Consider the following 17,995-nt stretch of genomic DNA (forward strand, 5'->3'; position numbering starts at 1 on the left):
TCCAGCTCTGCCCTGTCCCCCGCACGCACGTAACTGCATGGCTGCCTCCCCACCTCACCGTCCGTCTCTGCACCTCTCTCTCCTCGTGGCTCCCAGGCAGGGAGGGGTGGGGGGGGGGTGGAGAGCTAGGCCCAGTGTGGGGAGAGGGGAGGGCGGGCGGTGGAGGGCTGAGGGTCCCAGGCCTCGCGGGGGTCACCTTCCCTGCTAGAGTCTCTTCCTCAGCCCCTGCCGGCCCCGGGCACCCCGAGCAGACCCCTCACACCCAGGACCAGGCTCTGGCTTGCCCTGGTTTCCCAGCTGTGTGTCCCCAGATGGGGCGTCCCTCCGATTTCTGCTGGCAGTAAACACACACACACGCACGCGCACACACACACACACACACACACACACACACACACTCCCAAGCCACTTGGAATTTTAAAAAAGATGCAGGCCCAGCTGGGATTCGGGGGGCAGAAGGGGCTTCCGATTTCCCAGAGGACAGGGTAGGAGAAACTGGGAGGGGGGGGGTGGTCATCTCGCCTCCCAACCCCCCCACCCCCGGGGCCCGAGTCCGAGGGAGCCGCCTGCCCCCGATCACCACTGCAGGAAAATAAGGGGGGGATAGGGCAATAAACGTGTTGCTTTGGCGAAATGTGCTCACTGTGTATTCTCTCTTCTCCTCCCTCTCTCCCTCTCTCCGCTTCTCTCCCCCTCTCTCCGTTGTCCCCCTGGCCCCTCCTGGCCCCTGTGTGTGTGTGTCTCTCTCCCAGGCCTTATGACCTGCAGAAGCCAGGCGGTGCAGGAACATGCCAGCACCAACATGGGGCTGGAGGCCATTATTAGAAAGGCGCTCATGGGTAAATATGATCAGTGGGAGGAGCCCCCGCTCAGCGCCAATGCTTTTAACCCTCTGAATGCCAGTGCCAGCCTGCCCGCTGCTATGCCCATAACCGCTGCTGACGGACGGAGCGAACACACACTCACCTCGCCAGGTCTGCAGGCCTCCCCCGCCTCGGTCCTCCAGCCCCACCCGCCCCGTCCGTCCCCCTCCCGGTGTCATTAATCTCGCGCCTCCGCGTTCCTCTGACCAACCCCATCCAGCTTTGGAGCTTGTGACTGTATTTTTGTGTGTGTTTGATGTGGTTCTGGAGTCGGCTAATCCCAGGCTGGGCGGGCACAGCCCCAGCCCCCCCCACCCCCTTGCCCACTGGGGCTGAAGGAGCTGCTGCTTTTCTAAAAACACGCCCTGCTGTCCGAGCCCTGCCCTGCCTTGTTCCCCTGCTGGACACGGGTCCCCGGGAGGCCCACGTCCGGGCCCAGCTTTGCGTCTCCTGGGGAGATCAGGCTAGAGCGAGGACCCGCCTCTGTGTGGGTCAAGGGGACCCCTGGGCTCTTGGCAGCCAGGCCCATTGGCTCCGCATCTGCTGGGGCCACCGTGTGTGTCCCTGGCTGGCCTGGGACCTGAGGGGGAGGAGACCGGTGTCTGTGTGCCAGCCCCAAACTCAGATGAGTCAGGGAGAGCACAGGGGCCAGCTCCCCATCTGCCCCATGTCCCTGAGCAACACTCTGCATATCTGAACGAGGACTGTGCAAGGAGACCTCAGGCCCGTTTGTCTGACCTGGACAGTCTGGTCCCAGGAAGATTCTGGATTTAATGGGGGCCCAGGCCTGGCCTCTGGGGTCCTGGCTTCTCTGTGGAAGGTCTACAGCCTTCCCGGCCCTGGTACGGCCCTGGGGCAATGGTCAGGGGCAAGTCAGAGGCCTGAGGCCTCGTGTTCGGGGTATCAGCCCCTGGGTGGATGGGTGGGCCTCAGGGCGGCCCGAGGGGGCTTTGAAAGTAGTTCAGCTCACTTCCCTAGTCGGTTCTGGGTCTGTCCATCTGGTCGACCTTGGCTTCTCAGCAGGGCTGAGCTGCTGTTCTCTCCTCTGTGGGGGCCTGGGAGGCAGGCGTCCAGGGCCTCACCCACCCCCGCCCCGGCCCCACCCCCACCCCCGCCCAACCCCCCCCCCCCTTTGCCCCCCGCCCTGTGAGTGTCGTCTGCACAGTCCAACGTGGCCCCTTCCCGTGTGTTCTCCTGCAGGTGGTGGCGGGAAGGCCAAAGTCTCTGGCAGACCCAGCAGCCGCAAAGCCAAGTCCCCGGCCCCGGGCCTGGCGTCCGGGGACCGGCCGCCCTCCGTCTCCTCGGTGCATTCGGAGGGGGACTGCAACCGCCGGACCCCACTCACCAACCGCGTGTGGGAGGACCGGCCCTCGTCCGCAGGTGGGCGGCAGGGCGCGGTGCTTGGGCGGGCCTGTCGCTGTCCCCAGCACAGTGCGCAGGTCCCCTGGGTGGGGTCGGGGGGAGCATCTGCACTGGGCCTGGCCAGCAGCCTGAGCGCCTACTGTGTGCAGAGTGCGTGGTCTGGCCTCTGGCCCTGACCAGAGAGGAGGGAAGGTTCGGGGAGTGAGTGGAGAAGGCCGATCCCATGGGCTTGGCAGGTTGCGGGAAGCTGGGTTTTCTTCACGGGCACAAGGAGCCCCTGGAAGGTTCTAGGTGGAAAGCGCCTGCAAGAGGACAGACCCGAGGGGCGAGGGCACGGGAACAGCAAGGAGGCCCCTCCCCGTCCCGGCGACAGCTGGCCCCGGGCACGGTGGGGGGGAAGTGGTGTCGGTGGGGAGAGGTGGGCAGCTTTGAGCCACTCGCGGGAGTGACACCGGGACAGTGGCCAGACGTGGGAGGCCGGCCCAGTCCCCAGCGTGGTCGGCAGGTGGGCCCACGGGCAGTGCCCAGCTCACAGGGGGCCTCCCGGTCGTTTCTCCTGGTCTTTTCCGGCAGGTTCAACACCGTTTCCCTACAACCCCCTGATCATGCGGCTGCAGGCGGGTGTCATGGCCTCCCCACCCCCGCCTGGCCTCCCCGCGGGCAGCGGGCCCCTTGCCGGTCCCCACCACGCCTGGGATGAGGAGCCCAAGCCGCTGCTCTGCTCACAGTACGAGACGCTCTCCGACAGCGAGTGACCGTCAGAACGGGCTGGGGGGCGGTGCCGGAGCCCAGCCAGCGGCCAGAGCAGCCGGGCAAGGAGGGGGCCGCTGCCGACCCCCCCCCCACCGAGGAAGGAGCCCCTGAGTCTGCCTGCGCGCCTGTCCGTCCGTCCGTCCAGAGCCGGCATCCTTGCCTGTCTAAAGCCTTAACTACGACTCCCGCCCCGGGCTGGCCCTGTGCAGTGACCTTACTCAGGGGATGTTTACCTGGTGCTCGGGAGGGGAGGGGCCAGGGAGGGGGCGCGGCGGCGTGTGGCGGCCACACGCACGCAGCCGGGGCGGCCAGGGACCCAAAGCAGGATGACCACGCACCTCCCATGCCACTGCCTCCCCCCTTAACGCATTTGGAACCAAAGTCTAAACTGAGCTAGCAGCACCCTCCCTCCGTCCCCATTCCGCTTATCGCTCTGGACAGACGGACACAGGCGCTGTCCAGCCCCCGGCGCTCTCGTTCCCGGTCAGCGAGACTGCCGCCGACCCAGTGAGGCCAGATGGGCGGGCGAGAGGGCCAGGTGGGGTCTGGGGCGAGCGGAGGCTCGGAGGGACCGGACCGTTTGTTCTCACACATGGTTGCCGCGGCGGTGGGAAGGAAAGGCAGGTGTACATGATGTATTGGTTTACAGGGTATATTTTTGATACCTTTGATGAATTAGTTCAGATGTTTTACGCGAGGAAGGACTTGACCCAGTATTATTGCTGCTGTGCTTTTCCATCTCTGCTTACCGTTCAGGAGGCGTGTGCAGGCCGCCATCGGTGACCCCATCGTCCGCGGGCCTGAGGGGGCCGGGGGCTGCCGGCTCGCGGGCGCCCCTTCGTCCTCCCCCCCCCCGCCCTTCCTTGGGCAGAAGGAATTTGATGGGTGTTCTGTGACCGCCATCTGCGCACGGCGGTGGCATTCTGTCATTTACACACGTTGTTCTCATTAAAAAGCGAATTATACTCGAGCGACGAAGGCTTCTTCTCTGCCTCGGACTGCACGGCCACGGGGCAGGCGACTGGGGGCTTGGGGGGACAGTGCGAGTGTGACCCCGGAGGGGCAAAGACACATCCCCCCTGAAGTCACCAGGCCCGTCCCCTTGGCAGGTGAATAGCTCCATCCGTGGCGAGAATGTCACCGTGAGGGCGTCCGTACACGTGGGGGAAGGTGAGGAGCGTGCACGCCTGGGGAGGGGTCACAGGGCGCGTCCCGATGACCGTCGCCGGGCGTCCCTTGCTAAATACGCTTGCGGCCACTCCCGCCGGGGGTCGTGAGGACACGGGGCCTTTGTCGTCACCGCCGTCTTCGATGCGAGGCACAAGGGAGACAGCCCTCGGCCTCTCGGGTCCGGAAACGGCTGCCGGGCCGCTGCTTGTGGTTTTGGTCGGAGCGTCCCCGCTCTGGCTTCCTGTGTGCGTCGCGAACACAGCCCGAGTTCTGGAAAGGCTGCAATCCGTCGCCGTGGCGGATGCTGGGGGCAGCCTCGCTGGGGCCCCTCCCCCGCCCCTCTCCGCAGCACCTCGTCTGCCCCGTCGGGCCGGGCGCCTGGCTCTGGAAGGGCACTCAGGGGTCCTCACTGCCCAGCGTCCTGTCTGTGTGCCTGGCACGTGTGTGGGTGTGTGCCGTGGGCCCCCGGGTGCCCCTCGTGCCGAGCCTGGGTGTCGTGGTCCTGGAACCCACCCTGTCCCCGGCCCGGGGCTGCCGGCCCCTTGGCCCGTCCAGGGACGGACACCCCTCGAATACCCAGAGAGGGGCCACCCTGGCCCAGCGGACTTGTGAACAGGCCGCCGTGTCTGGCCAAGGGGATGGTGTTTATGCAGTTTGGAACCGGCTTCCAGGACTCTGATGGGGCCTTGCCAGCAAGGATGGCCGTGGGCCCAGTTGGGGGGGCGGGGGGGGTGGTCCTGTCCCACACCAGCTGTCCCCGTTCAGCACATCGGAGGGGCCCCCACAGGACTTGGGCCAGACACGGGTACGCTGGCCGCAGCAAGTGCTGTCCCCTGCCCAACCTCCACGTGAGTGGTGCCCAGTTTCCCTGGTGGCCAGCACCCCACCTCCTCGGGGTGTGTACCTGGGAGGTCCCATGATTTAGGGGTGGTGGGTAGGGGTGGAGGAGGGGTCAGAGCGCGCAGGGGACACTGCCCACGAGCCTCCCCGGCCCTGTGTGTCTCCCTGTCTATCCTGCAAGCCTGCGCCCTGAGTCAAGATGTGAGTGTGCAGTTGTGACTGTCTAGCCTCCGGAATGTTCTGCGTGCCCCCCTCCCCCCACAGCGGCAGCGGGCCTCACGGCCGCCCCTCCAGGCTTCAGCTCGGTACTTGGGCTGCAGTACTGAGGCTGGCAGGCAGGTGGCAGTGTCAAGCCAGCAAAGGGCCCTGTCCTGACCACAGGCCTCCCCCCACTCCGGGTGTAGACCTGCCCCCATCTGGAATCCAGGATGGGCCAGCTTGTGTTGGCCACACCAGCCACCAGGGCTTGGCCACGCATGCCGGTGCTACCCAGGATCCCATGGCACCTCCCTCAACCACGCAGAGTGATACGGGGGTGAGGGCTCAAGTCTCCGCCCACATGGTCCTCTCCACCAGCCCCCTGTCTCTGTGGCCTCAGAGTTGACACCGTCTGGCACCTGTCTGTCTTCTCTGAGCACCGGTGGCCCGGACCCAACACGGGGTGTCTGCAGGGTGTAGAGAGAACTCGTGGCCTCCTGGTGCCTACAGAGGACCCGCCCTGACCTCCAGCCTACCGGCCAGTCCTCAACCCCCGGCGTTCATTCCACCCCCATCTTGTTTGGTTTTCTCACTGTTCCGTCTTTAAGGCAGTGGCCTGTGGTGTTCCCCTGACCCTCATCTCCGTGGAAAACTCCTACACACACGTTAAAACCCAGCTGGGACATTGCCTCCTCTAAGAACTCGTTATCCCTCTCCATTTTCTTGTCCCCCCGGCTTTCTGATAACACACTGCACGTCTCAAGTTGGACAGAACCCCTCAAGGGCAGAGCTCGTGTTCTTCCTTTCCAGCCCAGTTGTTGACCGAGCCTCCCTGGCGACTGTGTTAAGCTGAACGGACTCTGTGAGGAGCAGATCTCCTAGAAAGCCACAGTGTGATTTGTAAAGGGAAGGGGAGTTGTTGGCAAACGTCTGCGTGTTTTAGGACATTGGGAAGTCGGTTGAATGCAGATTCCTGGGCCCCCACTAGAGAAAATGAATATGAGTCTGTAGGTCGGGGGTGGGGCCCAAGAATCTGTGTTTTCAACAAGCAGCACAGGGGTTTCTGATGGGGTGGCCTGCAGCCCCCGCGGGAGTGGGAGCCCGAGGCCGGAGCTTGACCCGTGCCTAGAACCTTCTGTTTGGCCAGGGAGTCTCCAGTCAGGGCACAAGAAGCTCCATGGAAGGACGCCCGGCCAAAAGAGCTGCCGCCCTCGGCGGGGACAGGAACAGACTGGTCCCCAGGGCACTGGGCTTGGCTCACAACAAGCCCTCCCAGGGCTGGGTGACGCAGACACCGTGATAACTGGAGCAGTCAGGGTGGCTTCCTGGAGGCGGTAGCTCTTGGGGCGAGGGTGGGCTGAATGGAGGCAACGTGTGTGGGCAAAGGCTGGGAGGCGAGACCCGGCCGGGGACCTTTGGGAGCCCAGGGCGGCCACACATAGGTCAGCGTGGGGACCCAGGATTTCCTGAGAAGGAAGGAGACCCAACAAGGTAATTTGCTGGTTTTCTGCAATTGGGGTGATCGTGAGCTTGCAAGGGTGGGTTGAGAGGGAGAAGCCTCTGAGGCAGGCCCGTGAGGGACCAGGACGGGGGGCAGCGCAGCAGAGAAGGGCAAGACAGAGCCCCCCGGGAGTGGGCAGGGCACGCGAGGAGGCCGCCCGAGGCCAGCTGCCCGGTTCCGTCCTCCCCCTGCCACTTCATGGCTGTGGGACTCCAAGTCATTTGAACCTGCTGTGCCTCAGTTTCCTCCTCTGTAAAACGGGACAGCGTGCCATGTTAGTTCTCTTGTAGAGAACACTGCTCACTCACCGGTGCGGGTGTCGGACGAGGGGACCCGGCAGGGAACAGACAAAATGGGTCTGATAAAGGAGCAAACGGGGATCGCCAGCAGCGGGCGGGGGGGGGGGGGGGCGCCCTGGCCATTCTGTCCTTGAGAAGGCTAAGGACGGCCACCGTTCTGATGCATCCCCCAGGAAGCCGGGAGGCTTTGGCGGCCCTGTGACAGACGGTCCTTCCTTCTCACCTCCTCCGGAGGCAGGCAGGCCAGGCCCCGCTTCCTCATTAGGACTTCTCGCCAGCTGCCTCTCAGGGTCACCGCGAGGATGGAATGTGCTAGAACAACGCTGACAGCAGGCCCACTGCCCTCAGACAGAGTGCGCGGCTCAGCTCCGAGGGCTTTGCTGGCTGCCTGGGCTGCTGTGCTTGTCACTCTCAACTCGGGAGGAGGGGACGGGACGGCGTCGATCCAGATGATGGGGACGCCCGTTTGGAGGAGGGGGTTGCTGAGTTTGATCTGAGGCTTGTGAGTGTGAACCGGCAAGAGTGACCCCAGCAGAGGTCAGGAGGGGCGTTTGGGGCCGGAGCCGGCCCTCAGACATTTGAAGTGTTCCCGCCCCAGCATGAGCAGTGGACACCCTGCCCTGCCCCCCCCCCCCCCCCCCCCCCCCCGAGAAGGGTCCCAACTTGGTTCGGCTGCAGCAGAGGCCTGACCAGCGTGAATTCTCGTCTCCCGCAGCCTGGGAGGTAAGACCATGTGCCCATTTGGTAGAGACATGAAGCTCTTTTTCCAGCCACTGGATCCATGCTCGGTGTCGTCTCCTGCTCCCCAGGGGACTTCGTGAGTGACACCTGCCTCTCTGAGATGTGTGGGGGACGGGGGGGGGGGGTGTGGAAGGGCCTTTGCAGTCTCTATTTTGGAGGTGGAAATCCCAGGGATCTAGACAACACTGGTAACACTTTCCCCCTGACCTCCAGGTCCTCTGGGTTCCCAGGAAAGCCGGGGAGCCCTCGGGGGCCTTACGGGCAGCTGCCTTGCTCCCCGCTTTCTCCTCCTCCCAGGTTGGGCCTCACTGAGCCCCTGTGTACGAGGAGCAGTCTGGGATTCCCGGTGTCATTAGGGAAAGGCAAAAGCTATCCACGTGGTCAAAACGACGTTCGGAGACACTTGAGTGCAAGTGGGCTCGCTCTCGTCTCCCAGGCGCGCGTGTTACCTGTCTTCCGCGACACGCCGAGGCAGGTGACGACAACGTGAAAGAGAAAGGGAGAGACAGTCTCAGTCCCCCGAGGGCAAAGACGCCTGCTAGAGGGTCCTGCCCGCGGCTGGAAAGCTGCAGCCGGAGGCCGTCAGCTAATCGCGTGCGTGGAAAGTTCGATCTTGAAGGGCACCCCAGGGGCACCTCCAAGGTCACTGGATTCGTGGGCCCCCCCCCCCAACTGCTCGTGTCAGGAAACCCACCCCATTTTCCCCCAGGTGGCGAGGCAGATCAGCGTTGGGATCGCAGTCCAGCTTGTACATCTGAACTCGTTAGGCACAAAGCAGCCCCCAGCGTGCGGAAGCCCGACCCGAAACCGGCTGGGCTCTCTCAGGCTGTGCGCCCCTCTGTGCGCCCCTCTGGGGCACATTCCAGTCTGACGTTCTGATTCCCAGAGGCCACTGTCCTTTGGCCGCCGCGTGCCTCCCTAACTGCACGGACAGTTGGGGCCCCGGAGACCCCTCCAGAGGTATGGACAAGACGGAGAGAAACGAGTGCTAACGTGGGTTGGGACCAGCTTCTTTGCAGAGGCGGCTGGGGCCCTTCTCCGGGGGCATCAGCGCAGGGGGCTGGGACGCAGAACACAAAGCACTTGGGCACCCACAAATGCAGAGTCCCAAGGCCTCCCACCCCAGAACCGCCCCCAGACCCAAGTCCCAGGGTGGGGCCTGGCACTGGCCCTTGGGGGAAGCCAGTGCACGCTGGGCACAGGGGTCCGTGCCTTCTGAGTATACCGCCCTGCTCCCCGTGAGCAGAGGAGAAGCCAAGGGGAAGCTACGGCCAGGTGGGAAAAGGGGGGCGGCCACAGAGCACGGGGGCCTGTGAAAACCTGCCCCACCCCATGGGATCCGAGGGGCTCGGGAACACAGAACAGGGAGCCTCTCTGGGTCTGCACATTTTATTAAGATAATCAATCAAGTTCTTAAGTTATTTTTGTTAATCGGACTCTCTGGAGAGAACATGCACCGGGTGTAGACATATAAAAATAGATCAGGCACTTGCCTCTCTTGGACATAGGCTCTGGGTTGTTCTCTCACCCCCACCCCCACCATGTGGGAGAGCCTTTCTGCCCCCCCCCCCCCCCCCCCCCCCCCCCGTCGTGGGGGATGAACAAGGGAGTGGGAGGGGAGTCCCCTTACCCACCGGGTCCATTCAGGCCAGAGGGCCCCTCCGAGGCCACACTGGGGAGTTTCTGGGGCACCCGTCCGGGGCAGCACCAGACCGTGGCCCCTGGCTCCCCGCCTGCCCTGGCAGCACGTGCGACGGGAACCCAGCAGCACTGGGGACAGCGCGTGTGGAATCACCGCGTGTGGAAGCGGGCGGCCTGACCCAGGGCAGCCACCGCCACGGCATCTCGTTAAGCAGCTGGGCCCGGAGCCCCACGCAGGTGACGGCGGACGTTCCGAGAGCTTCGATGCCTCCCCTTGGCGCCTGGCGGGAAGGCTCTGGCGCGAGAGTCCTGATCCTGGAGAGGTTGCGCGGACAGAGGTTAGCAGGGACGCCCTGGGGGCGAGGCTCCCGACGCGGAGCGCCAAGGCCTCAACTGAGGCGGGCCGTGCCCGAAAGCCTCCGCCCCGGCACACGGCCAACAGCTGCGGCAAGGTCTCTACCAGCGCTGGCCCTGGCCTCACCGGCCGGCCTTTGCCCGCCCTCCTGGCTCAGCCGCCACCAGAGGGCGCTGGCCCGCTCTGGAGACCCCTCTTCCCAGGAAGCGAGGGTGCCTGGACGGCACGTGGCCTGGGAGCCAGGCCACCAGCCCCGGTCAGACGGGGTGGCCGGGGTCTCGGGGGGCGGCGCCAGTCCCTCCGACCGAGGCTGGTCTCCGCCCTAAGGGCCCGCCGCGGTCCGGTCGCACGCCTTCTTCTCTCGGGGACCCCCGGGGGTGGGGGGGCCACCCCACCTACCGCAAGCCCCTCCCCCCGCCCCGGTCCGGAGCGCTTCGGGGAGCCACGCCCATGCCGCGTCCCCCGCTGTCGTGCCCACGGAACAGACGTGGTCACCGAGTCCACCCCACCTCCCTCGTGCCCGGCTCCAGGCTGAGCCACGCGGTCTGTCCTTGGGGGCCCCCCCAGCCCAAGGTCGCTGCGGGGTCGGGGGTGGGCGGCCCCGCCCGGTCAGAGCGCCGCGGGCCCCAGGAGGAGCTGGAGCTGCACGCTGGACGTGAAGCGGCGGCTGGGCCGGCCCAGGCTGCAGTGCAGGGTGGTCCGGAAAGTGCTCCTGGCGCGCTTGGGGAAGATGATGGTGGTGCTGCGGAAGTGCAGGGCGCGGGGCCGCGGCTCCAGGGTCAGCTGGCTGCGGTAGTTGCGCCACGTGCAGTTGGGCGCCGCCACGATGGTCTCGCTGTAGGCCGTGACCGTGGGCACGGGCGCGTAGAAGACATTGTCCCGGAAGTGCCTCTCGGAGGCGTACTTGACCTCGGAGTTGCAGCTGGGGCGGGGCGGGCGGGAGAGGCAGGGTGAGCCCGGGACGGGGGCGGGCCCGTCACCCCGGGCCCCCCCCCTCCCCCCCCCCCCGCTCCCGGCCCTCCTCCCCCCCCCCCCCCCCCCCCCCCCCGCCCCCGCGCGGTCCAGGGCCGGGAGCTCCGTGAACCGGACCCTCCACACCACCGGGCTCTTCCCAGATGTCGAGGCCACAGGCCAAAGAAGGGCAGAGGGGGCTTGCCAGCTTGGAGAAAGGGCTCGAAAGAGGTGGGACCGCTCAGTGCAACAGGTGACCCCGATTGGATGCCGAGTTGGGCTAAAAGTATGCCCTAAGAGGACATTTGGGGACAACGGATGAAACGTGACTGTGCAGGGAGGAGGAGGGCGGTGGGGTTCTGCCCTCGACGGTGCTGAGCTTGATGGCCTTCTGTCACTACGTGAGAGGATGTCCCTGTTCTTAGGAGGGCACTAGATCTAGGATGCCATCAACTTCCTCTCAAATGGGTCAGAAAAAAAGTTTCTTCTACGTAGAGGGGGAGAGTTTGCAGATGTCCGAGCAAACGGGCCAAAATGCAAACCAGTGAATCCGTTTAACGGAGCACACGGGGGCTCCTTGTCCCCTCCCTGCAACTTTTCTGAAAGTTGGAAATGACATCAAAATAAGTTTCCCCCGAAGCAGCCTCAGCACCCCCTAGATGAGCGACCCCCTCCCTACGAGTGACCAGCAGCCCCTGTCAGTGGCCCACGGCCCCTGCTTCCAGAACTCCCAGAACCAAACTGGAAGCAGAAGTCGCCCAAGGGTGGGGATTTTAGCCTCGTCCCCCACCCCACCCCTACAGGTGATCGGCTCCCCTCGATCCTCACCGCACCCCCACAGATAAGCCCCCCACCCCCACCACACCCCCACAGATAAACTCCGCATCCCCCACTGCATCCCCACAGATGATAAGCCCCCCGTCCCCACTGCACCCCCACAGATAAGCCCATCCCCCACCACACCCCCCACAGATGATAAGCCCCCATCCCCCACCACACCCCCACAGATAAGCCCCCCGTCCCCCACCACACCCCCACAGATAAACTCCCCATCCCCCACTGCACCCCCACAAATGATAAGCCCCCCGTCCCCCACCACACCCCCATAGATGATCAGTTCCAGAAGGGAACAAGGCAGCCCTCATCCACCCTCGAGGGGGCGGCTGAAAGTCTCAGTTGGCATTTAAATAACGAGGGGAGAACAAACTGTAGAGTAGAGCCATCTGTCTCCTGCGACCACATCCAGAGCTGGAGGGGCAGGAGGCAGGGTCTCCCTGGCTGGCCCGGGGTGACGTGGACAAATCCGACTGAGAGTCCTGCGGCTATGCGGGCGAGACCCATGGCCCCTGGACTCCACCTTCTGGAACGCTGAGCCTCAGAAGCCCTCTTAGGAGGGCAAATCCGTGGAGGAAAGCTCCCGGCGGGGTCACCTAACCCAGATGTCCTGAACGTGGGACACCCCTAAGCCACGTGCAGTGCAAGGACTCCCGAGTAGACAAAGGAGAACTACGGTCCCAGGAACACAGACGAAGCCCGCATTCACGTGACCCCTGGGGCAGCCTGCGCTGAAAAGGGGGTCCCACGTTGCCTGCGTGGTTCAGTCACAGATACCAGAGAAATCTGGCAGGACGGGAGGAGGGAGGGAGGGAGGCACGTTGGGCGTGTGAGTGTTGGCCACGGTGCAAACATTCTGGAAGGTTGGATTAAAATAAAATCAGCCAGACTTGGGGAGAAGGGTGGTGGGGATGTGGCTGGAAGCAGGCCTGGAGCACCGGGGACAGAGAAGGGACCCTCGGGTCACAGTCTCTTAGAATCAGTTCATCTGTGGCCACGTACACGGTCTTGCCTCCTCAGGGAGCAGCGCTCAGAGTCGGGGGGAGCCTGCTGGGCCCGCAGGCCGGTCCCCGCACCCTAGACAGCACCGGCCGCGCCCCCGCCCCGCCCAGCAGCCCCACTCACCGGATCTCGTGCGTGGGCTCCGGGTGCACCTCAATGCTCTCCCCGAAGGACACAGGCAGCATCCGGGGCCTCATCTCGAGCGCTGGGGAACTCGGGGGCAGGGCCGGGGGCTGCGGGGAGAGCCACGGACACGGGGTTACGCAGCCCTTTGGGACTGTGGCCTCAGCTCCCCACTGGGCACAAGGGGGCCGCCCCAGCCCTGGGTCGGTCCAGAAGCCTGCCCTGTGGGGTCCCTGGCACGGCCCACGGCTCCCCACCCACCGGCCTGCCCCCCCCACCCCCCGGTTCCCAGACACCCACACGCAGGGATGTGGGAAGGGCCTCTTTCTGCAACCCCCAGCTCACACCACACGGGAGGGGTCTGAGCTCAGGGCCCCGCAGGCCGCCCTCTGGTGACGCCGTAGCTGGGAGCTCGTGAGACGCTGAAACCGGGTGGTCCTCGCTCCTGACCCTGCCTAGCGCAGCCCGAGGCTGAGGGCAGCACCCGCCCCCTGCTCCCCGGGGCTGTGATACATCTGCTGGGAGGGACAAGCAGGTGGGAACATCCTCGGGAAGTGGCTGAAACCTGACTCATCAGGTAGCTCACGGCGGTCCCCTCGGGGCTCGGCCACAACCTCAAGCCATACTTCACCCCATTCCTTAGGTCAGAGACGTTGGGACCCCGGCTGCAGGGGGGCGGGGCCTGGAGCCGGGGCCTGCACATGTCCGCACGCCAGCACTCAGCCCTCTCTCCTCCCTCGTTTACTTCCCAGCGTGGCCAGCGAGGCTCAAACACCAGCCCGGCCGTCCGCGAGCTGCAGCCCTCTGCCGTCCCCCTGTGTGCGGGCAGCCACGCTTCCCAGCCCCCTGTGGGGGAGGGGCGCACACAGGTGCCTGTGACACGTGTCACCTCCGGGCCCGGGATGTCACGCCAGCGTGAGGGCCTCTGCGGCCAACCTTGCCTTCTGGCGGAAGGCTCAAGATGGAGGCCGTGTCGCCTGAGACCCCCCGGTTCCTCTGAAAGGCAGACCACCGGGGTCTCGACATCACGGTCAGCCCGCGACGAACACGGAGGGACGGCCAGAAGGAAACCTCTGCCGTCTGGGTACCACTGCACATTCGGGCATGTTTGTTACACAGCATTACCCGGTGTAAGTAGCCCAGGCCGTGTAACCGTCGTCCCCACGCCAGGCCACCCCCCGGCCCGCGTCTGCTCTAACTCCACGGGCCCACGCCGAGCACTCGGTGAGCTCGGGCGGGGGACACGGCTGTGGGTCTTTCCTTCGGCTCACGTACTGAGCGCCTATGTGCTGTCCTGGGTCCGCGCTGTGCTGCCACGGTGAACGGAGAATTCGGTGTCCTTGCTCCTATGGGGCTCGCCGCCTGGGATCCTCCTCTAGTCTGCAAACGGTCCCCCAAGCAGGCTAACATCCCAACTGTGGTGAGGGCTGCAGTCGCTGGGGCTCCGAGGGCCCCGGGAAGAGGGGGCGTTGACCATCGGGAGATCGAGGAGGGCTTCCCCGCAGAAGTGACTCCTGACGTGGGATCTCAAGGACGAAGCGGAGTTGAACCCTGGCCCCACGGGTCGCGTGTCCTGGGACCCAGCCCCGCACAGCACCCGACGCCAGCACACCTCCTGCCCCGCTCCGCCTGCTGGGACCCACCGGGGAGGGGGACGGGGGGAGCCGAGTCCCCCGGGTGCCCGTCCGTCGCTGCCCAGTCCCCGGCCCCTGCCGTGTCCCCTTTCCACCTGCACTCTGAACGGGCTCAGTCTTCAGAACTGACTCGCCTTCCTTTTCGCTCCAACGCCTGCTGGAGCCCCGCCCGAGGCGGGTCTGTCCTCGAAGCCTGGGGTCACGTGTAAATCACGTGCCTACACCTGACCCACTCGGAGGGAGCTTTTCAGTGCCCCTCCTGAAACCCCCACGCTCTGGGGACGCTGCTCTTGGGCTGCCCACGGCGGTGGCTGCTTAGCTGCATGGGGTGACCGCGGTTTAACCTGATGAAAAACCGGCAAATGACAGATCCCGTTCCTCGGTCGCCCTGGCTGCACTACGAGTGCTCACAGGCACAGGCGGTCGTGGTCCGTTGCAGATCTAGAACATTCTCCCTACGGCAGGACGCTCTCTTGGACCATACCGTCCTAAAGGGTATTAGTTTACCTACTGTTTGGAGGGACCTCGTACACAGGAGTGAGGGCTCAGCCCGCAGGCCAGCCCCCGCCCCTACGGGGGACAAGACGGGACCGACTTGAGATTTCCTGTTCCCGTCCCCCCCCCCCCCCCCCCCGCCCAGGTCCTCCCGGCCCTCGCCTGGATGAGGATAAGTCACAGCGGCCGGCCGATGCTTTCCGAGCTCCGTGCGTTCGCTCATCCACAGGAGAGCTACGTTGGACCCCCATTTTATAGATGCTGAAACAGAGGCCCAGAGTGACGAACTTGCTCGAGGCCGTACAGCCAGGAAGAGGCAGAACGAGGGTCCGAACCCTGGGGTCTGGCTCCACGGTCCACGATCTCACTCCTGCTCCCGGGCTCTCTCTCTCACCCGTGGGACCGGCACCGGGGCCCCAGGGCCTGCCCTGTGACGACGCTCAGAGCAGGCTTTGCCCTTCGCACACAGGATCAGGGCACTTCCTGCACGGGCCTCCGCCCGCGTATCCCTCGGCCACGCTCCCGCTGCCTCTGTGCCTCGGTTCGTGCTGCTTCCTGCACTGGGAATGTCTTTCTGGTTCCTTCTCGCTTAGTCCGGTGCGGCGCAACCCAGGCATCACCTCCCTGCCTGCCCACACCCTCTCCGGGGTCCCTGGGGCTCCCATCTGCTGCCTCCGTTGCCGTGACCCCTTTGCGTGTCTGTCACCCCCAGGCCGGGGGCTCTGTAAGGTTCGGGACCCGAGGGGCTGTCTAACCCAGGGCTGGGCACCCCCCAGCGCCTGTGCTGTTGAGAATTGAGAACTCACACGTGCCAAGAAGCCCCGCTGACTTGTTAGCCCCAAGGCCAGGTCCAAGCCTGTGCGGTATCCGCACAGGTACTCGAAGCCCCTCCCCGGCCCATCACAGTGTTCCAGAGTGCCCCATGCCTCTCTGGCATTTACAGAGTGAGCGGCCCACAAAGGGCCAACGTCTGCCCCCTTCCTGGGCACGGCGGGTGGAATAACACCCCAGAGATGTGCATGCCCTAATTTACCCAAGAACTGTGATGTGCTAAGGTCAGGGGCCCGAGATGGGGAGGGGCCCCTGGGCTACCTGGCGGCCCGGTGTGATGGCAGGGGGGGTGTCCTCACCTAAGAGAGGCAGGGGGCCGGAGTCAGATTGCAAATGCTGCACTGTTGCCTCAGGATGGGGGGAAGGGGCCGCCAGCCAAGGGATTCAGGCAGCCTCTGGAAGGTGACAAAGACAAGGAGCAATTCTCCCCTGGGCCCTTCCAGAAAGGAGTGGAACCAGTCCTCGATTTTAGCCCGTAAGACCCACGGTAGACGTCTGACTTTTTGGAACCGTGAAGGAATACATTTCAGTTGCTATAAGCCACCACGCGGCCGTCTGTCACGGCAGCAATGGGAAGCCGATACACCTTGTGACTCGGGCCAGACAACCCCCCTCTCTGGCCAGCAGCCTCCTGGTGCCTGGAGTGGGTGACAGGTCGCAGTGAGGCCTGAGTCCAAGCACGGACTCAGTGCCTGGCACCGAGTAAACGCTGTTTAAGAACTGGCTGTATCAGGAGTCCTCCCTCACATGAAGGTTCGGGGTGGGGAGTCCTCCCTGGAGACGGGCACAAGCCACACCCTTGTGAGCTCTGAGTCGACGTTGCTTCTACCTTTCCAGACTGAATTTAAAGGGGGGGGGGGGGGGGAGGGACAGTGACAAGATTTGAGGCACTTCTGGCATCCTCCCTGGCCCATCTGGTTGAGCCAACTGACCCAGCTCTGAAACTCCGTGACTTGATGCTTTTAAAAAGAATCCTCTCTCCCCAAAGGCATTATCTACAGACTGGCGTTTTCGCAAATGTGTACGTGTGTCTGCTGAGCCCCCGCTGTTTGCTGAGCACCTACAGTGTGCCGAACGCCTACCGGGTACCAGACCCGGTGAGGGTTGGATGCGGCACAGCGCCTCTCAGGGCGCCTACTTGTTCAAGAGCGGATGACCTGCGGACACAGAAGAAAACAGAAGATGAGGCAGGCGTGCGAGGGGATGGGAACACGGGCCCTAAGGTTTCTGGAGGGGTTTCTTCTGTCCAGATCAGCGGAAGGACTGGAAACAGAGTGAGGAAGCCTGAGGCTGGTTTTAATCACCCCACGCTGCTCTCCCCACCCCTCCCCTACGAGTGGGAGTGGGAAAGACTCACTCCCACGCTGGGAAGCAGGGAAGATAGCTCGGCGAGGCAGGGCCTTCGACGCGCTCTCGGAGCGGACCAGTTCGATCCCCCTGGGGTCGACCCAGGATAAAGAAACCTGCCGGACCTTCTGGTACCTCCCCGAGCGCCCCGCGAGAGCAGCCCCATTCCAGCCGGATCTCACTCCCCGACTGGCTGCCAGGAGAGGAGACAAGGCTCACTTCACAGGCTGGGCGGGGAGGCTGGAGCTCTGGGCACGGTTTTCCAAAGGGCCCCAGTGGAAAAACATCTAAAACCGACCCAAACTGGAGAAGCCAGCGAGAACCCAGACACGGGCTGGCATCCAGCGGGCCTGGGTGGCCAGACGGCTCCAGAAGTCACCGCCGAGGCCCCAGGACAGCCTCGCGGGGCTCCAGGGACAGACACAAAGGGAAGACAGCGGCAGCCCGCAGCACCTGGCCTCCCCGGCTGCCACCGGCCTGTCCGGAAGCTCAAAGCTGAGTCTTTCTGGATGCAGGGTTATGTGAACAGCAAAATGGCAATGCCAGCCAGCCCCACGGAATCCGGCCAGCCTGGAGCGGGGGCAAGGAAAGCAAGTCTCGCGGCCAAGGAAGCACGCCGCTGGCCCCAGAAGGCTCCTCAGAGACCGGGTCACATTCTGCTGAGAGTCACTGGGAGTGGGGGACGGGGAGAGGCTGGGGGAGGGGTGGGCCCAGGGCTGCTGCGCCTGCTCGACCAGCCATGGGCCTGCCTGGAGCAAAGGAAGCCCCCAGGCAGCCCACCGCCCTCACCTGCCCCCCAGATCCTTCCCCCCGGAAGCCTAGATTCTTGTTCTACCCTAAAGAGAACCCACTGGGAGCCCCCCAGCCGGCTGCTGTCTGTGCCTCAGTCTGTCCACCTATAAAATGAGGCTGTGCCATTTGTGAGGCCTACACCACAGGGCTGGCCAGGGACCTGGCGGGATTCAGGTCCCTTTGCGGCTCTGGGAGGCAGGGGAGGAACGAGTGAGTCCCATGCACGGATGAGACAGGACCAGCCCAGACCCCCTGGATGCTGC

At 64.7% G+C, this 17,995-nt stretch overlaps 2 protein-coding genes across 29 annotated transcripts in view; one reads left to right on the plus strand and one right to left on the minus strand.

The window, feature by feature from the left end:
- The window catches only part of NCOR2 (nuclear receptor corepressor 2), a 166,914-nt gene extending 162,966 nt beyond the window's left edge, over positions 1–3,948 (plus strand). For 20 of the 27 annotated variants that reach the window (XM_081790600.1, XM_081790601.1, XM_081790602.1 and 17 more), the window contains 3 exons: positions 753–974; positions 2,064–2,243; positions 2,799–3,948. In XM_081790600.1, the coding sequence (XP_081646726.1) occupies positions 753–974; positions 2,064–2,243; positions 2,799–2,980 (584 nt within the window). In that variant the 3' untranslated portion in view covers positions 2,981–3,948. The remainder of the gene's footprint in view (positions 1–752; positions 975–2,063; positions 2,244–2,798) is intronic. The other 7 variants (XM_081790612.1, XM_081790614.1, XM_081790615.1 and 4 more) reach the window with 2 other exon arrangements.
- Positions 3,949–9,314: 5,366 nt separating this feature from the next.
- The window catches only part of RFLNA (refilin A), a 16,435-nt gene continuing 7,754 nt past the window's right edge, over positions 9,315–17,995 (minus strand). For both annotated transcript variants that reach the window (XM_078435930.2, XM_078435931.2), the window contains exons 2-3: positions 12,634–12,743; positions 9,315–10,645 (exon numbers count right to left, since the gene is read on the minus strand). In XM_078435930.2, coding sequence (XP_078292056.1) covers positions 10,333–10,645; positions 12,634–12,743 — 423 coding nt within the window. In that variant the 3' untranslated portion in view covers positions 9,315–10,332. The remainder of the gene's footprint in view (positions 10,646–12,633; positions 12,744–17,995) is intronic.

Source organism: Panthera onca, chromosome D3 (assembly GCF_046562875.1).
Source record: "Panthera onca isolate mPanOnc1 chromosome D3, mPanOnc1 haplotype 2, whole genome shotgun sequence".
In the NCBI taxonomy this organism is placed as follows: Eukaryota; Metazoa; Chordata; class Mammalia; order Carnivora; family Felidae; genus Panthera; species Panthera onca.